The 19623-nt window shown below is 44.7% G+C and overlaps 1 protein-coding gene across 9 annotated transcripts in view; it reads left to right on the forward strand.

Moving 5' to 3' along the window:
- XPNPEP1 (X-prolyl aminopeptidase 1) overlaps nucleotides 1-16769 on the forward strand; it is a 64558-nt gene extending 47789 nt beyond the window's left edge. For all 9 annotated transcript variants that reach the window (XM_033183343.1, XM_033183351.1, XM_033183398.1 and 6 more), the window contains 11 exons: nucleotides 316-405; nucleotides 1053-1103; nucleotides 2903-2961; nucleotides 3093-3170; nucleotides 5711-5782; nucleotides 8216-8276; nucleotides 9780-9849; nucleotides 10734-10907; nucleotides 11611-11687; nucleotides 12847-12945; nucleotides 16227-16769. In XM_033183343.1, coding sequence (XP_033039234.1) covers nucleotides 316-405; nucleotides 1053-1103; nucleotides 2903-2961; nucleotides 3093-3170; nucleotides 5711-5782; nucleotides 8216-8276; nucleotides 9780-9849; nucleotides 10734-10907; nucleotides 11611-11687; nucleotides 12847-12945; nucleotides 16227-16355 — 960 coding nt within the window. In that variant the 3' untranslated portion in view covers nucleotides 16356-16769. The remainder of the gene's footprint in view (nucleotides 1-315; nucleotides 406-1052; nucleotides 1104-2902; nucleotides 2962-3092; nucleotides 3171-5710; nucleotides 5783-8215; nucleotides 8277-9779; nucleotides 9850-10733; nucleotides 10908-11610; nucleotides 11688-12846; nucleotides 12946-16226) is intronic.
- Nucleotides 16770-19623: the final 2854 nt, after the last annotated feature.

The following is a 19623-nucleotide window of genomic DNA, read 5'->3' on the forward strand; positions in this document are numbered from 1 at the left end:
CACAACCACAGTGGCTTGGAAAGCAATGTCTTGCTGATGGCAGGCAGCCAGCAGTCTCAAAGAGCTAAGGGAGTGAGGGATGGAAGAGAGACACCTTGTTTGATGTACCTACTCTTTTTGGTTGAGCTTAAGCTCAGGGTCATCAATCAAAAGGTACAGGTCATTGGGGCCCCAGGGGACAGCTATGTGGGTCCCCAGGGGAAGCTCTTCAAATGATTGGTCTAAAGTAAGTTTTGCTAAGCAAACAGGTTGTTGCCTTGGTCTTGGGTGGGTGCAGCAGGTTTGGTTTCCCACCCTACTGCCCTTTGCCTCTAGGACCACCGCTGCTGTATGCCTTACACCCCCATCTGCATCGCCAAAGCTGTGAAGAATTCAGCCGAGTCAGAAGGCATGAGGCGGGCTCACGTGAGTAGAGGAGCTGGTGCAGAAGATGGGATGTGAGGTGGTCAGAAGGCCTGGCTCCTTCACCTCCTCTGTGGCATTGAGCCTGGCACAAGGTTAGAATCTCTCTGAGCCTCAGCCTCCTGGCCTTCCAGAGTTAATGAGGGAATGAAATAAAATACTTGATGGATTAGATCTTTACAAAGTATAATACACAACACAAAAGGAGATATTGATGATAATAGTGTAGATGATGGTGATGACATGATGCTGATGAAGCCTCATAAAAGAGCCAGATTGTGTTTCAGAACAAAGGATGGGTCTTGAAAGATTTTGGGCTCAGAGGTGGCTTTTGATAGTGGCCTATTTTTTCCTGGCCCCTGTAGGGTTCTTAACCTTTAAGTTAACCTTTTGGAGGAGCTCCCTGTGCTCTGAGGTGGGGCCTTTCCTGATTGTACCTGAGCTACCGAATAGCAGAGGAGCCTTTCCCCGATAATGGGAGTTGCTGCACACACCGGCTTCCCAGAAATGTCCACATGTAAAGCTCTGGTTGCTGATGGTGTGTGACCCTGCAGGTACAGCCTTCTCAGTATTGCATTAGGGCTAGGCTCTGAATCTGGTCATGTGACTTTCAGTAATAACTTAAAAAAATGTCTCCATTGTTTGCACAGATTAAAGATGCTGTTGCCCTCTGTGAACTCTTTAACTGGCTGGAGAAAGAGGTTGGTTCTTAGTCTTTGTTTAATATGTGGGTATACATTATTCAGACCTACCTATATGTGATTCTAACTCTAGCATCCCCCATGCTCTGCTGACCATGAGGTCTGAGATCTTGATCAAATTTTTGGGCTCTATTTTAATAATACTCTCTGGAAATTTGGTGTGTGTAGATTTCAAAATTCCTTAATTATGAAAATGGTAACAAGAATGAAGAAAGAAGTTCCATAATAGAGTGGATGCTTTTTGGGTTAGGGAATCATAACTAAGTGGAATTTCATTATAAGGAAAAATGATTCATAATATTATTATAGGCAAGCTGATTGTATTAGGAGAAAAAGATCTTTGTGTACATTTTGAACTTCAGTTTAAGCCATGAACCTTTTTATATTAAATTGACTCTTGGCCGTTAATTTCTTGCTCTGATTGGCAAGAGGGTGGTTTCTCTGTGCTGTTGTTAAACAATATCATGTTCCCTTTAAGTACTGTATAAACAACTCTTTAATTGGAAAAAGAAAATATTGTCTTTATTCCCACCAGTGTAACTTTTTTCCTCATGTTTCCTTCTGGTGATTGTTCATCTGTGTAAATTATTATTATTATTTTTTATTTTTATTTTTTTTGAGATGGAGTCTTGCTCTGTCACCCAGGCTAGAGTGCGGTGGCACAATCTCTGCTCACTGAAAGCTCTGCCTCCTAGGTTCACGCCATTCTCCTGCCTCAGCCTCCCAAGTAGCTGGGACTACAGGTACCCACCACCACACCCAGCTAATTTTTTGTATTTTTAGTAGAGACGGGGTTTCACCGTCGTCTTGATCTCCTGACCTCATGATCCACCCACCTCGGCCTCCCAAAGTGCTGGGATTACAGGCGTGAGCCACCACCCCTGGCCGTAAATTATTTTTAAAAATATAAATTATTTTTACATGTCTCTTAGTGTGCAGATACATTTTTTTTTCTTTTTCTTTTTTTTTTTTTTGAGATGGGGTCTCATCTGTTGCACGGGCTGGAGAGTAGTGGTGTGATCACAGCTCACTGCAGCCTCAGCCTCCCCAAGCTCAGGTGATACTCCCACCTCAGCCTCCCGAGTAGTTGGGACTTCAGGAGTGCATCATCACGCCCAGCTGATTTTTTTCTGTTTTTTTTTTTTGTAGAGATGGGGTTTTGCCATGTTGCCCAGGCTGATCTCAAACTCCTGGGCTATCTTGACCTCCCAAAGTGCTAGGAATATAGGTGTGAGCCATCACACCTGGTTTAGATATGATTTTGTGTTTTGTTTATTTTATTCTCTTAGACTCATAGTGTGAACCTTTTCCATTTACGTTGAGGCCTTAAAAAAGCATCCAAATGAAAACTCATCTAGTGGCTGTTCTGATTTACTAACCCAGTCCTCCTATTTTTAAATGTTCGGGTTGTTTTTAATTTTTTGCTGTTATCAGTAATCCTGCAATAGTATCTCTGCATTTATCTTTTTTATTTCTCTAGAATGATTTTCTTAGGATGATTTCTTAGGAGGGGATGCTTTTGAATTTTTAAACTTAGATACATTGTTTTGGGAGGTTTTAGGATACAATATTGAAGCACAATAGTTGAGTGAAAAATTAAATGAATAGAAACGGTTCTATTTTAGATAGCTTTGGTGAGAACCTTTGGGAGTTCTCCCTTGCTAAGGATGTGTCTTGTAGATTGGGCAGTTGGGATGAAGAAATTGAGGAAAAAGTAAGCTTTTAAAGTATCTCCTCTAATTTGTAAGAGGCACACATGAATTTATCTCACCAGATGATTATAAGCAATTTTCTCATAGGTTCCCAAAGGTGGTGTGACAGAGATCTCGGCTGCTGACAAAGCTGAGGAGTTTCGCAGGTAAGGATCCATTTGGGGGGACCCAGGAACCTCATGCTGATTTTCTTGCAAGTTGAATGAGGCTGGAAGGGCCCTGAATCTTAGCACAGTAAAAACCTTTAAGCCACTCTGCTTCTGTCTTTCTGTTACAGGCAACAGGCCGACTTTGTGGACCTGAGCTTCCCAACAATTTCCAGTACGGGACCCAACGGCGCCATCATTCACTACGCGTAAGGCATGCGGAGGAGCATGCTGCCGGGCATTGCTGCTTCTGCACAGGAGCCTGAGCAGGGGTGACATTATTTTACCAGAGGCCTCTGTGCCCACCTTCATCTGTCTGTTGAGACTGTAAAATGAAGAGAAATAAGACCTCTAAGGTTTTATTTTCTCCCAATCCCCAAGTCTCTGCCTTTTGGGAGCCTCCTTTTAGGCTCAGTATGGCACTGGCATTCTCTACATTGTAGTCAGCTGGGTGTCCCTCTTTCCTTTTTGAAGCTGCAGGAACTATATGTATAGCCCTTGCATCTTGATGACTGGTTTTTTTTTTTTTTTTTTTTTTTTGAGATGGAGTCTTGCTGTGTCACCCAGGCTGGAGTGCAGTCGCGCGATCGCCGCTCAATGCAAGCTCTGCCGCCTCCCAGGTTCACGCCATTCTCCTGCCTCAGCCTCCCTAGAAGCTGGGACTACAGGCGCCCACCACCATGCCCGGCTAATTTTTTTTTTTTTTTTGTATTTTTAGTAGAGACGGGGTTTCACCGTGTTCGCCAGGATGGTCTCAATCTCCTGACCTCGTGATCCGCCCGTCTTGGCCTCCCAAAGTGCTGGGTTTACAGGCGTGAGCCACTGCGCCCTGTGGGGTTTTTTTTTTTTTTTTTTTTAAAGACAAGGTCTTGCTCTGCTGCCCAGGCTGGAGTGCGGTGGTGCTGTCACGACTCATTACAAGTTTGAATTCCTAGACTCAAGCAGTTCTCCTGCCTCAGCCTCCTGAGTAGCTGGGACTAAAGGCGTGTGCTACCACTCCTGGCTAATTTTTACATTTTTTTTTGTAGAGACGAGGATCTTGATGTGTTGCCCAGGCATGTCTCAAATTTCTGGACTCAAGCAGTCCTCTTGCCTCAGCCTCCTAAAGTGCTGGGATTATAGGCGTGAGCCACTGTGCCTGACCCATGGCTGGAATTTTTGAGTGGTTTTCTTTCCTGGTAACAGCAGTTGTTTTGTACTAGTCCGTATATCTTGTGAGCTCCGTCAGTTACATACCAAAAAACCTTAGCACTAGGTTGTGGGGCAACCTGTTTTGGGTGGAGAGTGCCCTCTCTTCCTGTCTCCCTGAGCCTGAAGCCTGGCATCCCAGTATGTAGTATTTTTGCCACATGGTCTACAAGAACCCATGGACCCACAGGGCCGAGCCTCCCTTCCCTGTGAGACAGAGGGGCACTGATATGTTTAGGATTGACAGATCTTCCTGTCAGTCCTAAGACAGGATGGTGGGAAATGTCATTAGGTATGGCCGTTGGGCTTCAGCCTCGGCTCTGCCTGATTCAAACTGCTTTGCTTTGCATTGGGTATTTTGAGTTCTGTGCTTCCCCATCTGTGATATGCACAGCCAGTGAAAGAACACTGTCTCTCTGTGCTGTGCTTGGGCACACATTTTTCCCCCTTTGAATAATTGCTTTTAGAGTTTTCGTCTTGGGGCAGATTTTGAAGCTGTGTGTGGGAGACAGTCACAGATGTGACAGTACAGTTCCCTCGCTTAATGCTTCTGTTCCAGATAAAAATATCAGAGGGACTTCAGTTTTTGTTTAACTCAGGATGAATTTCCTGGCTGGATACTATCCTAGAATTTTGTGTATAATTAAAACATTAAACAATTTCAGCCAGTGGGGAAGAAATTTGCCCCTGCTTTGGCATTTCTTCATTGTGGGTGGTTGGAAGCCTGTTTAGAGGCAGGGTTCTGGAGGGCACCGGTTGTCTTTTTCAGTTGTTCAGCTTGTGTGTGGACTGGTGCCCTTATTGCTGAAGAGGGGGTGGTACCTGGAGATGGAGGACAACCTCACTTCAGCTGCAGGGCAGAGGCATGGAGTGCTCTCTTCCCTTCGGGCGTTTCCCAGTGCAGTGATACTGTTTCGAAAATGGCGTGGGGAAAGCGATCACTTTTTGAAAATTCCTCATGTTTGTTTGAAAAAAGTGCTCCAGCAGAAGAATATCATGATCCATTCCTTTTCCCAGCAAAATTCCTTTAGTTTTTCTCCCAAATTGAGACATTGACTCCTGCCTGTCCAGTGGTCTGGGGAGCGAGTGGGGAGGTACCTGCTGGGGTCAGGGCTGAAGGAGGGGCCTGGAGGCTGAGGCAGGGGCCTGGGGCTCCCAGAGACAAGCAAGTGTGCAGTGACTCCAGGCTGCTCCTGTCCCAGTTCCCAGGACTCTAGCTAGGTCCTGTTGCTTCTAAGGATTCTCATTTTTTTTAGCTTTGACAATTATCTTTTGAACACCTGTTTTATTCCAGACACAAACAGAGGTAGACATAAAGAAATGTGTTATTTTTCCCCTCTTGAGCTCTTTATCTCAGTTGGGGAGATAGGTTGATTGGATTTTTGAAAAGTAGAAGTTTAATATTAGGTGAAATAATTCATTTATTGGGTAACTTATTTTGATATGATTTCAGGCTTATGTAAGTTGCAAGAATAGTATAAAGAGCTCTTGTGTGTCCTCCTCCCAGATTCACTAAGTGTTTACATTTGTGGAATAATTAATTTTTAATTAACTTTGTTAGGCCAGTCCCAGAGACGAACAGGACCTTGTCTCTGGATGAGGTGTACCTCATTGACTCGGGTGCTCAATACAAGTAAGTAAACCAGGACTGCTGTGGAACTTGACTCTGTGATTCAAGGCAGTTGAGAAGGTGGACAGCTGAGCTCCAGCTGAGAGTACTCAGCTGGTCATCACACCCTGTGCTGGCCACTAATGGAATCGTTCCTATGTCTTGTCCTTTTTTTCACCCCTATTTGAAATAGCCCAATTGTGACTCTGTTCTCACAAAAGACTGTTTGATGGAAATGTTATAGTCCTTGGCCGGAAGTTTTAAAAATATCATTAAACAACTGTGAAATAAAGCAAGCTTTTGGAACTGTTGAAAGTTTTCCACACCAGCCCATGAGCCGCCTGCCGGTTCCCTGTACTTGCAGCCGCCCCAGGGCCTTATGAAGTCAGGGATTCATTTTGAATGAATGGGTGAGAAATGAGGGCTGCCGCCAGATTTCTGAATTCCCTTCTCCATGTTTTGCTGCTTTCACAGCTACCTTCTCTGGAAAAGTTCCTCAGAGAAGAACCCAAGATTTGGTTGGGTCTTGATACGGAACCCAAGAGAAGGAGTAAGAATAGACCCTGTCTGCGTTAAGAGAGCACGAGCAAGGCCTTTTAATGCTGCTCCATTCCCCACTGAATTTGGGACTGTGGCTAAGGGAGGACCTAATTATTGAATGAGCTCAGCCAATTATGTGGCAGCCATGCCTGGCCTTGGGACACAGGGGTGTTAATAATATTAGCCTAGAGCTAAGGATTGCTTGGTAATGGTGTAAACTTTTGTTTGCTTCTAAATTTTAGCAGAATTCTAGAAGTTATCCTTTCTATGTCAGGGATATAGTCTAGTATGTGTTAAGATACGTACTTGGATACTTTTAGGGTCTCTGTCCAGGAATGCCCCTGCTGTTCTAACAGGAGGAGTTGGGTTTTGGCCCTCTTTTGCTAGAGATGGTCTCCTGTTTTCTTTGCCTTCTTGCGTCTTGTTCATAACCCCAGTGATAGTGTCTCTCGTAGACCAAGAATGTGTGTGTCAGGGGCTGATGTCACTCCCACTTTATTTAGCCATCCCTGCATTCACATTTTGTTTCATTTTTTAAAATAACTTTACTGGGGTAAAATTGATGTGCCATGTAATTCACCCACTTAAAATATACAATTAATTTTGTGTGTGTGTGTGTGTGTTTGTGTGTGTATTCACAGAGTTTTGCAGCCATCAGCACAATCAAGTTTAGAACATTTTCATTACCCCAGAAAGAAACCTCATACCCAATAGCAGTCACTCCCCCCTTTTCCAATAGCCTGGAGAACCACTACTCTCCTTTTTGTTTCTATGGATTTGCCTATCCTGGACACTTCATAGAAGTGGAATTGTATTATGTATGGCTTTCTGTGTCTGGCTTCTGTCATTTAGCACAGTGTCTTCCAGGTTCATCCGTGTTGCAGCATGTATCAGTATTCCATTCCTTTTTTTTTTATCTATTTATTTTTTGAGACGGAGTCTCGCTCTGTTGCCCAGGCTGGAGTGCAGTGGCTGGATCTCAGCTCACTGCAAGCTCCGCCTCCCGGGTTTACGCCATTTTCCTGCCTCAGCCTCCCGAGTAGCTGAGACTACAGGTGCCCACCACCTCGCCCGGCTAGTTTTTTTGTATTTTTTAGTAGAGACGGGGTTTCGCCGTGTTAGCCAGGATGGTCTCGATCTCCTGACCTCGTGATCCGCCCATCTCGGCCTCCCAAAGTGCTGGGATTACAGGCTTGAGCCACCGCGCCCGGCTCCATTCCTTTTTATTACTGAATAGTATTGCACTGTGTGGATAATCCCCCATTTTGTTTATCTATTCATCAGTTGTTGGACATTTCAGCTGTTTCCACCTTTTGGCTGTTATGAATAATGTAACCTTCATGTACAAGTTTCTGTGTGGATGTATGTTTTTGGTTCTCTTGGATATATAACTAGAAGTGGAATTACTGGGTCATATGGTGACTATGTTTTTTTTTTTTTTTTTTTTTTTTTTTTTTTTGAGACAGAGTCTCGCTCTGTCGCCCAGGCTGGAGTGCAGTGGCCGGATCTCAGCTCACTGCAAGCTCTGCCTCCCGGGTTTACGCCATTCTCTCGCCTCAGCCTCCCGAGTAGCTGGGACTACAGGCGCCGCCATCTCGCCCGGCTAATTTTTTGTATATTTTAGTAGAGACGGGGTTTCACTGTGTTAGCCAGGATGGTCTCGATCTCCTGACCTCGTGATCCGCCCGTCTCGGCCTCCCAAAGTGCTGGGATTACAGGCTTGAGCCACCGCGCCCGGCCTATGGTGACTATGTTTAACCTTTTAACGAACTGCAAACTAGTTTCAAAGATGGCTGTGCTATTGTACATGCCCACCAGTATTGTGTGGTGGTTCTCACTTGTCTGCATGCTTGCCTGTGTCATATTTGACTTAAAGCTTATTTTGACGGGAAACCAATCTGTCCTTTTTTTGGAAAGGGATGGCACCACAGATGTGACACGGACGATGCATTTTGGGACCCCTACAGCCTACGAGAAGGTAAGGCGGAGGCCAAAACCTTAAGAGGTCCTCTCTGCTTTCTTAAGAAGAGCATTGCTTTTATGAAAAGAGATAGTATAAAGAAGTAAAAATTACATGTGGGGTAGTAAAATTACTCACTGCTGTGGAGTCAGACTTATCTGCTTTACAAGGTTCATGTAATTAATTATTGGAGTAAGACATTTGGAGAAATTTTTAAAGCATTCTGCTCTGGTTAGGGCAGCTCAGTTGCAAGTTTAGATATAATAGCTTTGGCCTTCTCGAGTCAGGAAATGCCTTTGAGGCTGGGGATGAGATAGTGAAATATATGCTTTATAAGCAGTGTCTAGATTTGATTTTGAAGGCCACCCCCTTCTTTTTTCGAGATTCTTATTTATAGGCTTAACTCTCTGGGAACTTTCCGAAATGACAGACTCTATTAAGTTTCTGGTATGATTGGCATGGAAAGGGGAAAGAGAGCTGTGAGGCGGAGAGATGTGTACCAGGGGTCTGGAGACACCTGGCTTCAGAGCTTCTCTGCCATTTACTAGCTCTGACGTTGAACAAAGCAGTCACCATCCATAAAAATAAGAATAAAAGGACTCACCTTCCCAGCTGGCTGTGAATTCCCTTGAGCCCAGCCAGTTCCTGGATCATAGTCACTGCTCAGCAAATGCTGATCGAGCACCTAAATGAATCTGTTTGTCCAAGGGAGCTCCTTCAGGAAGATTATCCAAGGAAAAGGGTTTTATGCAATGTAGTGGGGCAGGTTTCATTGTCTTGGTCCCTTGCCTTGTCTCTTTGTATGCACCAGTGCCTTAGAAGACTTTAGACCTTGCGTCTAGGATTATTTTGGTGTGACTCTTTTTGTGCTTTTCAAAGAGCTCAACCAGACTGAGGAGAAAGGAGTTTTAGTCCTGACTCTGCACCTTACTGGCAAGCTGCTACACTTCTGGGTAGCACTTCTCTTGTCCGGACAGTGGGGATAACCCCTGAAGATAGGATGGTGGTAGGAAGCACAGGTGCTGAAGCAAGACGGCTTGGCCCCAAGGCCAGATGCTGCCACTTCCGCACTGTGTGATCTGGGCATGCTACTGAATCTCTGTGAAGCGAGGATAACAGTAGTGCCTCCATTGTGAAGTGTGGGATCAAACACGCAGTGCTTATAATAGTGTGTGGCACAGAGGACTCGCTCAGTAAATGTTAGCTAGGGTCATCAGTACTTTTTATTACTTTTCCGTTCTTTCTAAGGCTCACATGATGGAGTATGTCAGAGTGTTCATTATAGAGTCCTGTGGGGTCATCTCTCTGACAGTGCTCTTCTACTAAATTGAATTTCAAGATTTTCTGGGAAATTGGCCCCATGGCCAGGCTTTTTTTCCACCAGATTTTTTTCTTTTTACTTACGTTGTCTCTGTGATATTGCTAAAAACTTTAGCAGGCAGGATTTTGTGAACTACCAGAAAACTACAGGATTAGGCATCTGTCCCCATTCTGCAACATGCCCCTGGGTTTTCTTTGCAGGAATGCTTCACATATGTCCTCAAGGGCCATATAGCTGTGAGTGCAGCTGTTTTCCCGACTGGAACCAAAGGTAGGTGGTGCATTCTGTCACATGGCAGGCTCTTTTTCTTGTTCGAGAATCAAATATGTCTATGTTTGAGTGAAAGAACATGTCCTTCCCTCACTGTGAGGTCCCCAGCCCACTTCAGGCCCAGCCAGGTGCTCATGGGGTGAGTCTGCAGAACCCACTGACTGAGCCCAGAGGCCTCAGGGAGCTGGGGTTAGGACTGGGCCCAGTACCCACTGTGCACCTTTCTCCTGACCACTTAGGTATTGGATGACACATGTGGATGGCCCCCAGGAGAGGCCAAACCAGATGGGAAGGTCACAGGGCCTGAGTCTAAGTTGGTGCAGCCTCCTGTCTGCCCTTTAGTACTGAGTGCTTCCTTTCTGGATTTTTAGGGTTTATTTTACTGGGGCCCTGACTTCAGCTATGTGCTGCTTTGCTTGAGGCCTGGTAGGTGGAGCATTGGACTGGGCATTGACGAGACCCGGTCTGCCTTGCTTCTGGGCAGATGAGATGTGCACTCATCTCCCTAGGCCTCAGTTGCCTCATCTGTCATTCCTGCCTGCCTGCTTGCAGTCTGGTTAGAGTCTCATCTTTGTAATTCTGAAACCTTAGGGTCGCAGAGCTGGGAAGGGAATGTCCTTGTCTTCTGTGGCCTCTGTGTGCTGTAGGTGTCTATCGCGCCTCACCAGCATCCTGAATGGATGATTGCCTAGCTTCAGACTGAACTTTGATTGTTCCTCAGGAGAGCTGATCGTTAGAAAGTTCTTCCTTGTGCTGTGCTGAAATCTGAACCCTCCAGTAACTTACCTGTTGGTTTCTGTTTCACGTTCTGGAGCCAAACGTAATAAATCTAATGTCTTAAAGCTCTGTACAAATATCATTAAGTGGCTCTTTCTATCTTGCAGGTCACCTTCTTGACTCCTTTGCCCGTTCAGCTTTATGGGATTCAGGCCTAGATTACTTGCACGGGACTGGACATGGTGTTGGGTCTTTTTTGAATGTCCATGAAGGTCCTTGCGGCATCAGTTACAAAACATTCTCTGATGAGCCCTTGGAGGCCGGCATGATTGTCACCGATGGTAAGCATCCATCACATATAGGGCATGCATGGATCCTTGAGCCTTTTTGAAAGCTATTTGTTGTTTTTTATTTTTTAATTAGTTTAAATTGGCAATAATTTTCCCTTCCTAACAGTAATGAAGTTTTCTGATTATAGAACTGATACAAGTTCATTTTAGAAAAAATGAGATGGGAACTGTGTAAAAAGAAAATGAAAATCATTTGCAATCTAACCACTCAGGGGAAACATGACTTAATGTTTTGCTGTATTAGCTTTTGGTCTTTCAGATATGTAGATACCATTTTTAAAAAAAAAACCACTGAGATCATACTGGGCGTCTTGTCTATGTTCTGCTTTCTTACTTGATATACTGCTTTCCCCAGGTCATTGCCAAGTCTTTGTAAATATATTTTAATGCCTTCATTATTGTGTCTTATGGATGTGAACCATGATTTATTTAGTGGATCCACTGTTATTGTACTCCTTACCCCGTAGCCAGTGTGCAGGGACTTCAGAGTCTAGCTTTCTGTACCTCAAATGCTTATAAAAAAGTGGCCATATGAGAGAAGGTGGCATCTCTGGGCTCTTACACCGGATAGAGTGGGCCCTTCACCTATTTCTTCTCCTCTGGAGTAGGGCAGTCATCCCAGGAGTGAAAGGTTCTCTCTGTGGACATCGTCATTGTGGGCTGCTTCTCATTTTTGGGATTTGGTTTGTTTTAGAGCCTGGGTATTATGAAGATGGGGCTTTTGGAATTCGCATTGAGAATGTTGTTCTTGTGGTTCCTGTGAAGACCAAGGTGAGTATTTATTAAAAATTTTTTTCCTGTTCCTTAATGTGGGAAGATGAAGACTTAATGTCTTTGGAGCCGAGAGTATGCCATTCTGGGGCCGACGTGGAGCCTTCTTCTCCAGATATCAGGGACTTTCCTGGAAACCACACTCCTTGCCTGTACAGCCAGAAAGAAAATCCTTAATGAACTGGGATCCAGAACTGGGATTCACGGACCATCAGGCTGATGCTTGCTTCACATAATTTGGGGCTCAGAGTTTCCTATAGGCGGCCTGTTGTCTCTTCTGCTGGGGATGCTTGTTCAAGGTGCTAATTTCCAGGCCCATCCCAGACCCTAGAATCTCCAGGGTGGGGGGCCTGGAAGCTGTAATTTTGTCACCCTCCCCAGGTGACTTTTATTAGGTAAAAGTTGAGGAACCCTGAGTTATCTAAGGGTCAGCCTCAAAGGCAATACAAGACAGGTGTTTCACCCTCTTCCCCCATCAGTGTTACCAAGGCTGCAGGGTTTTAGGCCCTAGGCTTTACCTAAAAGACCTGTTTGTGCCTCCTCCATTGGTGGAATTGAACAATTGGAGGGAAGTAGCTTCCTGTGTCAGCAAGGAGGTTGACTGCGGGGATTTGCTGTCTGCTTTGGCATGGAAGTCACTATTCTTGGAAGTGACCTCCCATCTCATTCCCAAAAGCTGCCATGAACAGAAACCCAACATGTTCTTGTGTGCTCCAGTGGATAGATGTGTTGTCACCTGACGGGCCTGGCTGGGTCAAGGCAGGCCACACAGTTGACTGCTAAAAAAATGAGATTGAGGACTTACACCCCTGCATCCTAGAGAATCAAAACCAGAGATGCCCTTGAGCCCAGACACCCCCATGCCCTGCCCCTGTTTCCGGTCACAGTAGACATTAGCCTTGTGGAACTGCTGCTGGGAGCCCCTCAGCACCCTTTGTTTGGCCGTTCCTGATGGCACAGGCCGTTGTTTGCCCAGTGGAGGAGCTCTTAAAGTGGCATCAGGTTTCCTGTGTGTCTGTGAAAAGTGGTGACCAGCTCACCACGTCTTGGCTCCCAGTTACCTCTGGCTCTGAGGGATGGCATGCTGATGGAATGACCTCATGGTGCTTCAGCATAGTAAAGAGGAGGAAAAACGTCTATTTTCTTCTTTCTCCCACAGTACAATTTTAATAACCGGGGAAGCCTGACCTTTGAACCTCTAACTTTGGTTCCAATTCAGACCAAAATGATAGATGTGGATTCTCTTACAGACAAAGAGGTAATGGGGAAGTCTTGGTGGGCAGGTATGTTACTAGGGGAGATGGAGACTACCCTAACTAGTTCTAATCCATTCTCTAAATCCTAAATTCTCTAATTCATTTTCACTTTGTAATTTTTAAATTTAGAGGTCTAGGCCAGTTGAGTCTGAAAGCCCTAGGTTTTCTGAGGACTCTTGAGCTTTTCCTGTATTTGTTGGGCCTCCAGGTGGAGATAGTCCTGTTCCCTACAGCCATTCTAGGGCTGTAGGGTTTTGTGGGTGGAACTCGTATGCCATTGTTTAGCTGCACTGTTCCTCCATAGCTGCACTGAGGCGTGTTTAGCAAATATGAGCCTATGTGTGTTCCCTACAAAAAGCCAGATGGATGGTGGGGCCTCTTGGCCACTGTACATACCAGATTGTTTTCTTGTGTTACATGAAACAGTAACGAAATGCAAAGCAAAATCTATTATCGTCTGTCCCATTTTCACACAGACAAGGAGAAAGATAGTACCAGCCCTTCTCGGTTACTACTGTGGTCACTCTGGGGCAGTGAAACCCTTCACAAGGCCTGGGGCACAACAGTGCTTACTTGCTTAGCTCAGAGGGTTATGGGTCTTAACTCCTTCAGACCCTGGACTGGTAAGGCCAGGTGAGATCGCAGTCCTGGGGACATGAGTAAGGCCTGAAGAGTCACACAGATGATCAAGGTCAGAGCAGAAACAAGGGTAAGAAGTGGGGTAGGAACTGTTAGCACTAGACAGACAAAACAGTTCCCGAACCAGGAAACTGGAAGCCAGGAGGACACAAATTCCAGAGCAAGGCAGGGGTCAGAAGTTTCAATGAAAAGCAAATGACTGGTGGGAGCCGAAGGCAGGGTAAGCACGATGGGTTACTCTAGCAATAAGATTTTGTTATTTGAGGCAGCCACTGGCCTTTGAGTGCCTCTCAAGGCAGGAAAATTTCCTCACTGGTGCCCACTTGGGCCTTGTTCTTGGCACTATAAAGGAAAGGGTCTTTGGGGGTCAAGGACCTTCCCTTCCACAGGAGCTGTGGAACGGGATTCTCCCAGCTAGAAGCCTCCTGCCTGTTCCAGCTCACAGGTGGGTGACGAGAAAGGCCATCCACTTCCTGCTTGGCTTTCCTCTGTGCTTGAGTGCCTCTGCTTAACCATCCGTGCCCTTGGTTCAGCTAAACATTCGCACTCACAGGACCCACATGGGCCCTGTACTGGGTGGGTTATGCAGTTTGCAGATGGATATGGAAAAGGAGACTCAGCCTATCAGCACAGTGTCCAGTGTGTCTCTTCAGCAGGAAGAGTCCTTCCAGTGTCCAGGGCTCTTGTCCAGCCCCTGTAAGTGTTGCCTTAGCTGAGAGGAAATGAGAACACATAGGTGGGCATGGGAGCCACCCTGCTTAGAATCCCTCTGCCCCATAGGAACCAGTGTCTTTTGTAATGGCCCTTGGGCACAGCTTCCAGGGACTTAGCAAGGGGCTTTCCAGTAATATGTCATTTCGTACTCTTGGGAGTCCAAGGCTATGGCTTCCTGCCAAGTAATTCTAGGTCATGCTGTCTTTCCTGTCCACATAAAGTGTACCCATCAGGAGGCATTTCTCCCATATGACATTCCGCTTTATCCAGGGAAGTAGTGTATGAGGAAGTTTAAGCGAGGCCATTTTTCCTTGAAGGAGAAAGAATCAGTCTACTCCCGTGACATTGGACATAGACCAGGGATCTGTGTTATGCTGTGGTTCATTGCTGCACCTTGCATGCCCACATCATTGAGCTATTCTTTTGGCCAGTTACTCTTTGTGGGGCAGATAATGTCTTCTTAAAATACCTGGCTTTTAAAATACCTGGTCATTTGCCCTTTACTATTTAGCCTGTCTTTTTGGAGTCACTTTAGGGACTCCTTGGTTTGGGTCTGCATTCTCATCACTTATCACCAGATGGCAGCAGAGGACCTTGTTCGGATGGGAATATGGCCAGCTGCAGACTGTCAGGGCCTTGTGATGGTCCTCAGGCCCCGCCGAGGCTGTCCACACTCCCACTTTTCCCTCCCTGCTCCCAACCAAAAGGGCTTTGGGAGTTTGGCTGTGGCCCCAGGCTTACACCAGGATGCTGCCTTCAGCTTACTGTTGAGCTGCTTTGGACAGTAGGCTGCTTTGTAGCCTTGCTGGCCTTGCTGTGGACACATAGCAATTTTGCCTGCTTTTGACATCGTCCCCTGCCCCCATCACTTCCCTGACTCCCAGAAGGGGCTAGTAGGCTAGTAGGCTCTTCTCATTAGGGATTGGAACCCTGGCTGGGTCACAGCCAGTTGGTAACACCACTCTATCTGTCTGCCGTCAGTCCTTTGTAATTAATGGGCTTGTGTGCCCATCCTGACCCCAGCTGGGGTTATTTAAAGCCAGCTGGGCTTTGGTACCTGGCTGGATTGTAGTCCCTGAAGCCAGTACTTTTGTAACATCCTTGCCCTCCAAAATGGCCTTTGACTCATTTATGACAACCACACCCGTGGCACTATCGGTCTCCTCAGCTTCCAGACAGCTACCCCATAGACAGTGATGAGAGTGGCTTGTTGTCCTCTTGGTAAAACCTGCTTCACTCCAGACTTCACCTTTTTCCCTGTACAACCAAGGGGGATTTTGCCATCATGTCTAGTGGATCAGCCCCTGCCCAGGCACCAAGTCCTGCCAGCAGGTCCTTCCTTTCACTCTCTTTTTTGTCTCCTGCTCTTGTGGCATGTTGAGTTGAGAGTCTGAAAACTAAGCTTACTCCCAGCCCCACTCTGCTGCACCACAGTCTTTAACCACCACAGGTTTTGGGTTCATCTAGGCAGCTACACTCAAAAGACACTCATGGGCTTGACTGATCCTAGTTTTTTATTCAACTTTTTCAGCGGAGATAGGATCTTATAGCTCAGTGTGTTGGCAGGACAGTTTCGGGTGTCTCTCTTAGTAGGAGCTTTCAGAGAGTCCAGGGGCTATTCCCCAGCTTACCACCTCCCAGGATGAAGCCACACAGGTGGGAGCAGGAGCTACTGGCTTAGAGTCTACTGTTTATAATAGTAAACTGTTCTGGGGGCCTTTTCACCAGAAGTCATGAAGTCTGGTCCTATGTATTTCCAGGGAAACTGAACACAAGGAAAACACTTGTCTGTGAGTAAGGAGAAAGGGTGTTGCACACCTTTTCTCTCAGCTTATGATCTTAGCACATGGGGACCCTTGCTGTTGACCTGTTTATCCAGTTGTTAAAGATGGGGTGGTGAATACTGTGTCTGTCCTTCTCTCCCCTGCAGTGCGACTGGCTCAACAGTTACCATCTGACCTGCAGGGACGTGATTGGGAAGGAATTGCAGAAACAGGGCCGCCAGGAAGCTCTCGAGTGGCTTATCAGAGAGACGCAACCCATCTCCAAACAGCATTAATACCTCCCTGGTTTTGTTTTTACAAAATGCTCTGGGGAAAGGAAGAAACGTGGCAGATCCCTGACATCTTTCCCCTTTCCTCTCCTTCTTCCCTACCTCCCCTTTTTACTTTAGACTTTAAGAAGAATAGAAAATCTTCTTATCCTCTTTGATATTTTATTGCAAACACTCAGTCTTTTATGATTTTTTAATTGTTGAGAACGAGCCAAGAATAAAATTGCTGCACCAGAAGGAGGGCCCCTCCAAAGTTGAACACTTGATGAAAGGGAGTTGCCCTGACTTCTCTGGCCAGTGATGGGGAAACAATGAGTGCTCCATGATGGTCATGTTCCAGGTGCTAGTACATCATTCATGATCACCTTAATGCTCATGAGACTATATTTATGATCAGTGAATAAAAATGTCAAAACTGTGCTTTGTCTTAGCTGTCTCTTTCTTCATGGTGCTGTCCCCTGGCATGTCAGGTGAGCTGATCTCCAGGGCTGCTGGCTCTGTGGCAGACATTTCCTAGGTGGTAGGGCCCCTTTGAGAAGAGACCCCTGGCTTTGCTGCACATTTGGGGGCTTAGTTGTAAGCTTTTTCTTTTCTCTAGAAAACCTAATATGGTATTTTTATCTCAGTTTTTTTTTTTCTTCTGATTTTAAAATGTGTCACTGCTATGCAAAACACAATAAAAATTATGTCAAAAGTCAGTTTTCCAGAACTCATCCTATAGTAGATGCCTCAAGTGTCTTACCTACATGGCCACAGCTCTCATTGTTCTGTTACTTGTAGGCAGGATTCTGTGACAAGTGTCTGCAGGATTTCTTTTGACTTGTATATGTGGGGCAAGCTCCAAGGGTTGGAGAGTTAATGTCCCTGAGATCTCAGACCATCGTGTTTGGGGATGGGCAAATAGACTTCCTCATCCCTTGGCTAGGATATCTGAGATGTGTCTTACATTGTCACTTAGGGTTTTCCAGTGGGTTTGAGCCCCACTTGCCCACCATGGTAACTTGCTCAATAACCAACCCTTTGTTTTCTTTGTTCTCTTCCGTGTCCTACTTTCTCCCTGTCCCATTAGTGTTTCCTGGTACCATCCTGAATGAACTATTTACATGCGAATCCTTGTTTTAGGGTCTGCTTTTTTATTAATCCAACCTGACATACTCCTTATGTATAACCACTATTATCTGCTTTATATTTTTGCTGACTCCTTTTTTGTATTCAGAATTCACTAAAATACTGATTAGTTGTATATGTATAAAAGAATATGCCACATATGAACATAACATACCACATTTACAAATAGTGGATCATTCTGTATGTATACAATTTTATCTTTTAACTTGGCAATACATTAGATCTAAGTATTTTTAACGACAATTCCATTGTATAGTTATATTGTTTTTAAACCAGTCTCATTGACTTTTTAAAAACAATAATACTAGCATTTAGACATAATTTTTAAAAAATTGTATTAGTCTTAAATCATATAGAAAACAAAAACTGGAATCTCAAGCTATTGGTACAATAATACTGGTTTTTTAAATTGCCCAATGTATTTATTTTTCTTGAGATCTTTATTTCTTCATATTGCTTTGGGTTACTGTCTAATGTCCTTTCATTTTACTTTGTGGAACTCCTATAAGCATTTCTTGCAGGGTGGGTCTAGTGGTAATGAACTCCCTCAGCTTATGTTTACCTGGGAACCTCTTAATTTCTCCCTCAATTTTGAAGGACAGTTTTGCTGGATATAGGATTCTCTGGTTGCCAGTTTTTATTTTATTTTATTTTTTTCTTTTAATGTTTTGAATATATTGGCCCACTGCCTTCTGGCCTCCAGCATTTCTGATGAGAAATCTGCAGGTAATCTCATTGAAGATCCCTTTTACTTGGTAAGTAGCTTCTCTCTCACTGCTTTCAAGATTCTCTCTGTTTTTGACTTTTGGAAACTCAACTATAATGTATTTTGGTGTGTATGTCTTGGAGTTAATCTTACTTGGGGTTTACTGGGTTTCTTGGATGTTTACATTCATGTATTTTACCAGATCTGGGAATTATACAGCCATTATTTCTTCAGATATTCTCTCTGCTGCTTTCTCTTTTCTCCTGGGACTCTTAGAGTATGTATTTTGGTCAGCTTGATGGTGTCCCACAGGTCTCCTAGGCTGTTCCCTTTAATCTTTTTTCTGTTTTTCAGACTCTAAAATTTCTATTATCCTGCCTTCAAGTTCACTGATTTTCTCTTTTGCCTGCTCATATCTGCTATGAATCCCTCTGGTGAATTTTTCATTTCAGTTTACTGTACTTTTCAGCTCCAGAATTTCATTTTGGTTTCTTTTTATGTTTATATCTCTTTATTGATACTTCCTTTTTTTCCGGTGGATTTATCTTTTCCTCTGAATGGGCCATACTTTCTTGTTTCTTTGTATGCCTTGTGAGTTTTGGTTGAAAATTGGATATTTGAATCTAATAATGTAACTCGAAATAAGATTCTCCTCCTTCCCTAGGGTTTGCTCTCTTTTGTTAATGTGTGTTGTTATTATTATTATTTATTGTTATAAGGGAGTCTCTGGGCCAAGTATTAGTCTGAGGTATCAACTTAAGGTCTCTCAGGTTTTTTTCTGAGCTTGAGCCTTTCCCTGGATATGTGCAGTCAGTTTCTAATTTCCGCTATATGTGCAGTTGTTTTTTGAATGTTGTAGTACTTAATGTCTGGCTCCCAATGAGGGAAAAAGAAAAATGAAGGGCAGAAAAAGGGCACTGGTCCTTTAAATCCTCTGGAAGTCACTTCAGCCAGAGGGGAAGAAGGGACTTCTAACTGTCGGGGGATGGGATATACAGCAACAGTGGCTGCTCACCTCTTTGTCTGCATCTCTGTGTTCAGAAGCACTTATCAGAACACAGGTCTCCAGCATTTGGAGGGCAAGTTTCCTATTGTTCATTTTGGCTCCCGCAAGCTGTATGCTGGTTGCTCTGGGAACGTGTGCATAAGTGCCTGCCAAGGGGTTAGAAGTAGACATTGGTAGCTGCTACTGTGCTAAGAGCTGAAATTGATTGAAATTAACGTTAATTCACCATCCAAGTTGTCCCCTGGAAGCTGCAAGCCTTCAGTAAACTCCAGAGTTCTAAAGTAGTTACATCAGGCAGATTCTGCCAGTGCAATTGTTGTCTAGGTGGAGAGACACTTTCTGAGTGCTTCCCACCACCTTCCCAGAATCTTCTCATTAAATCTTAAACCATAACTTTAATTTGAATGGCTTTGACAAATGAATAAATATAAGCA

Source organism: Trachypithecus francoisi, unplaced genomic scaffold (genome assembly GCF_009764315.1).
Source record: "Trachypithecus francoisi isolate TF-2019V2 unplaced genomic scaffold, Tfra_2.0 Contig01579, whole genome shotgun sequence".
NCBI lineage: Eukaryota > Metazoa > Chordata > Mammalia > Primates > Cercopithecidae > Trachypithecus > Trachypithecus francoisi.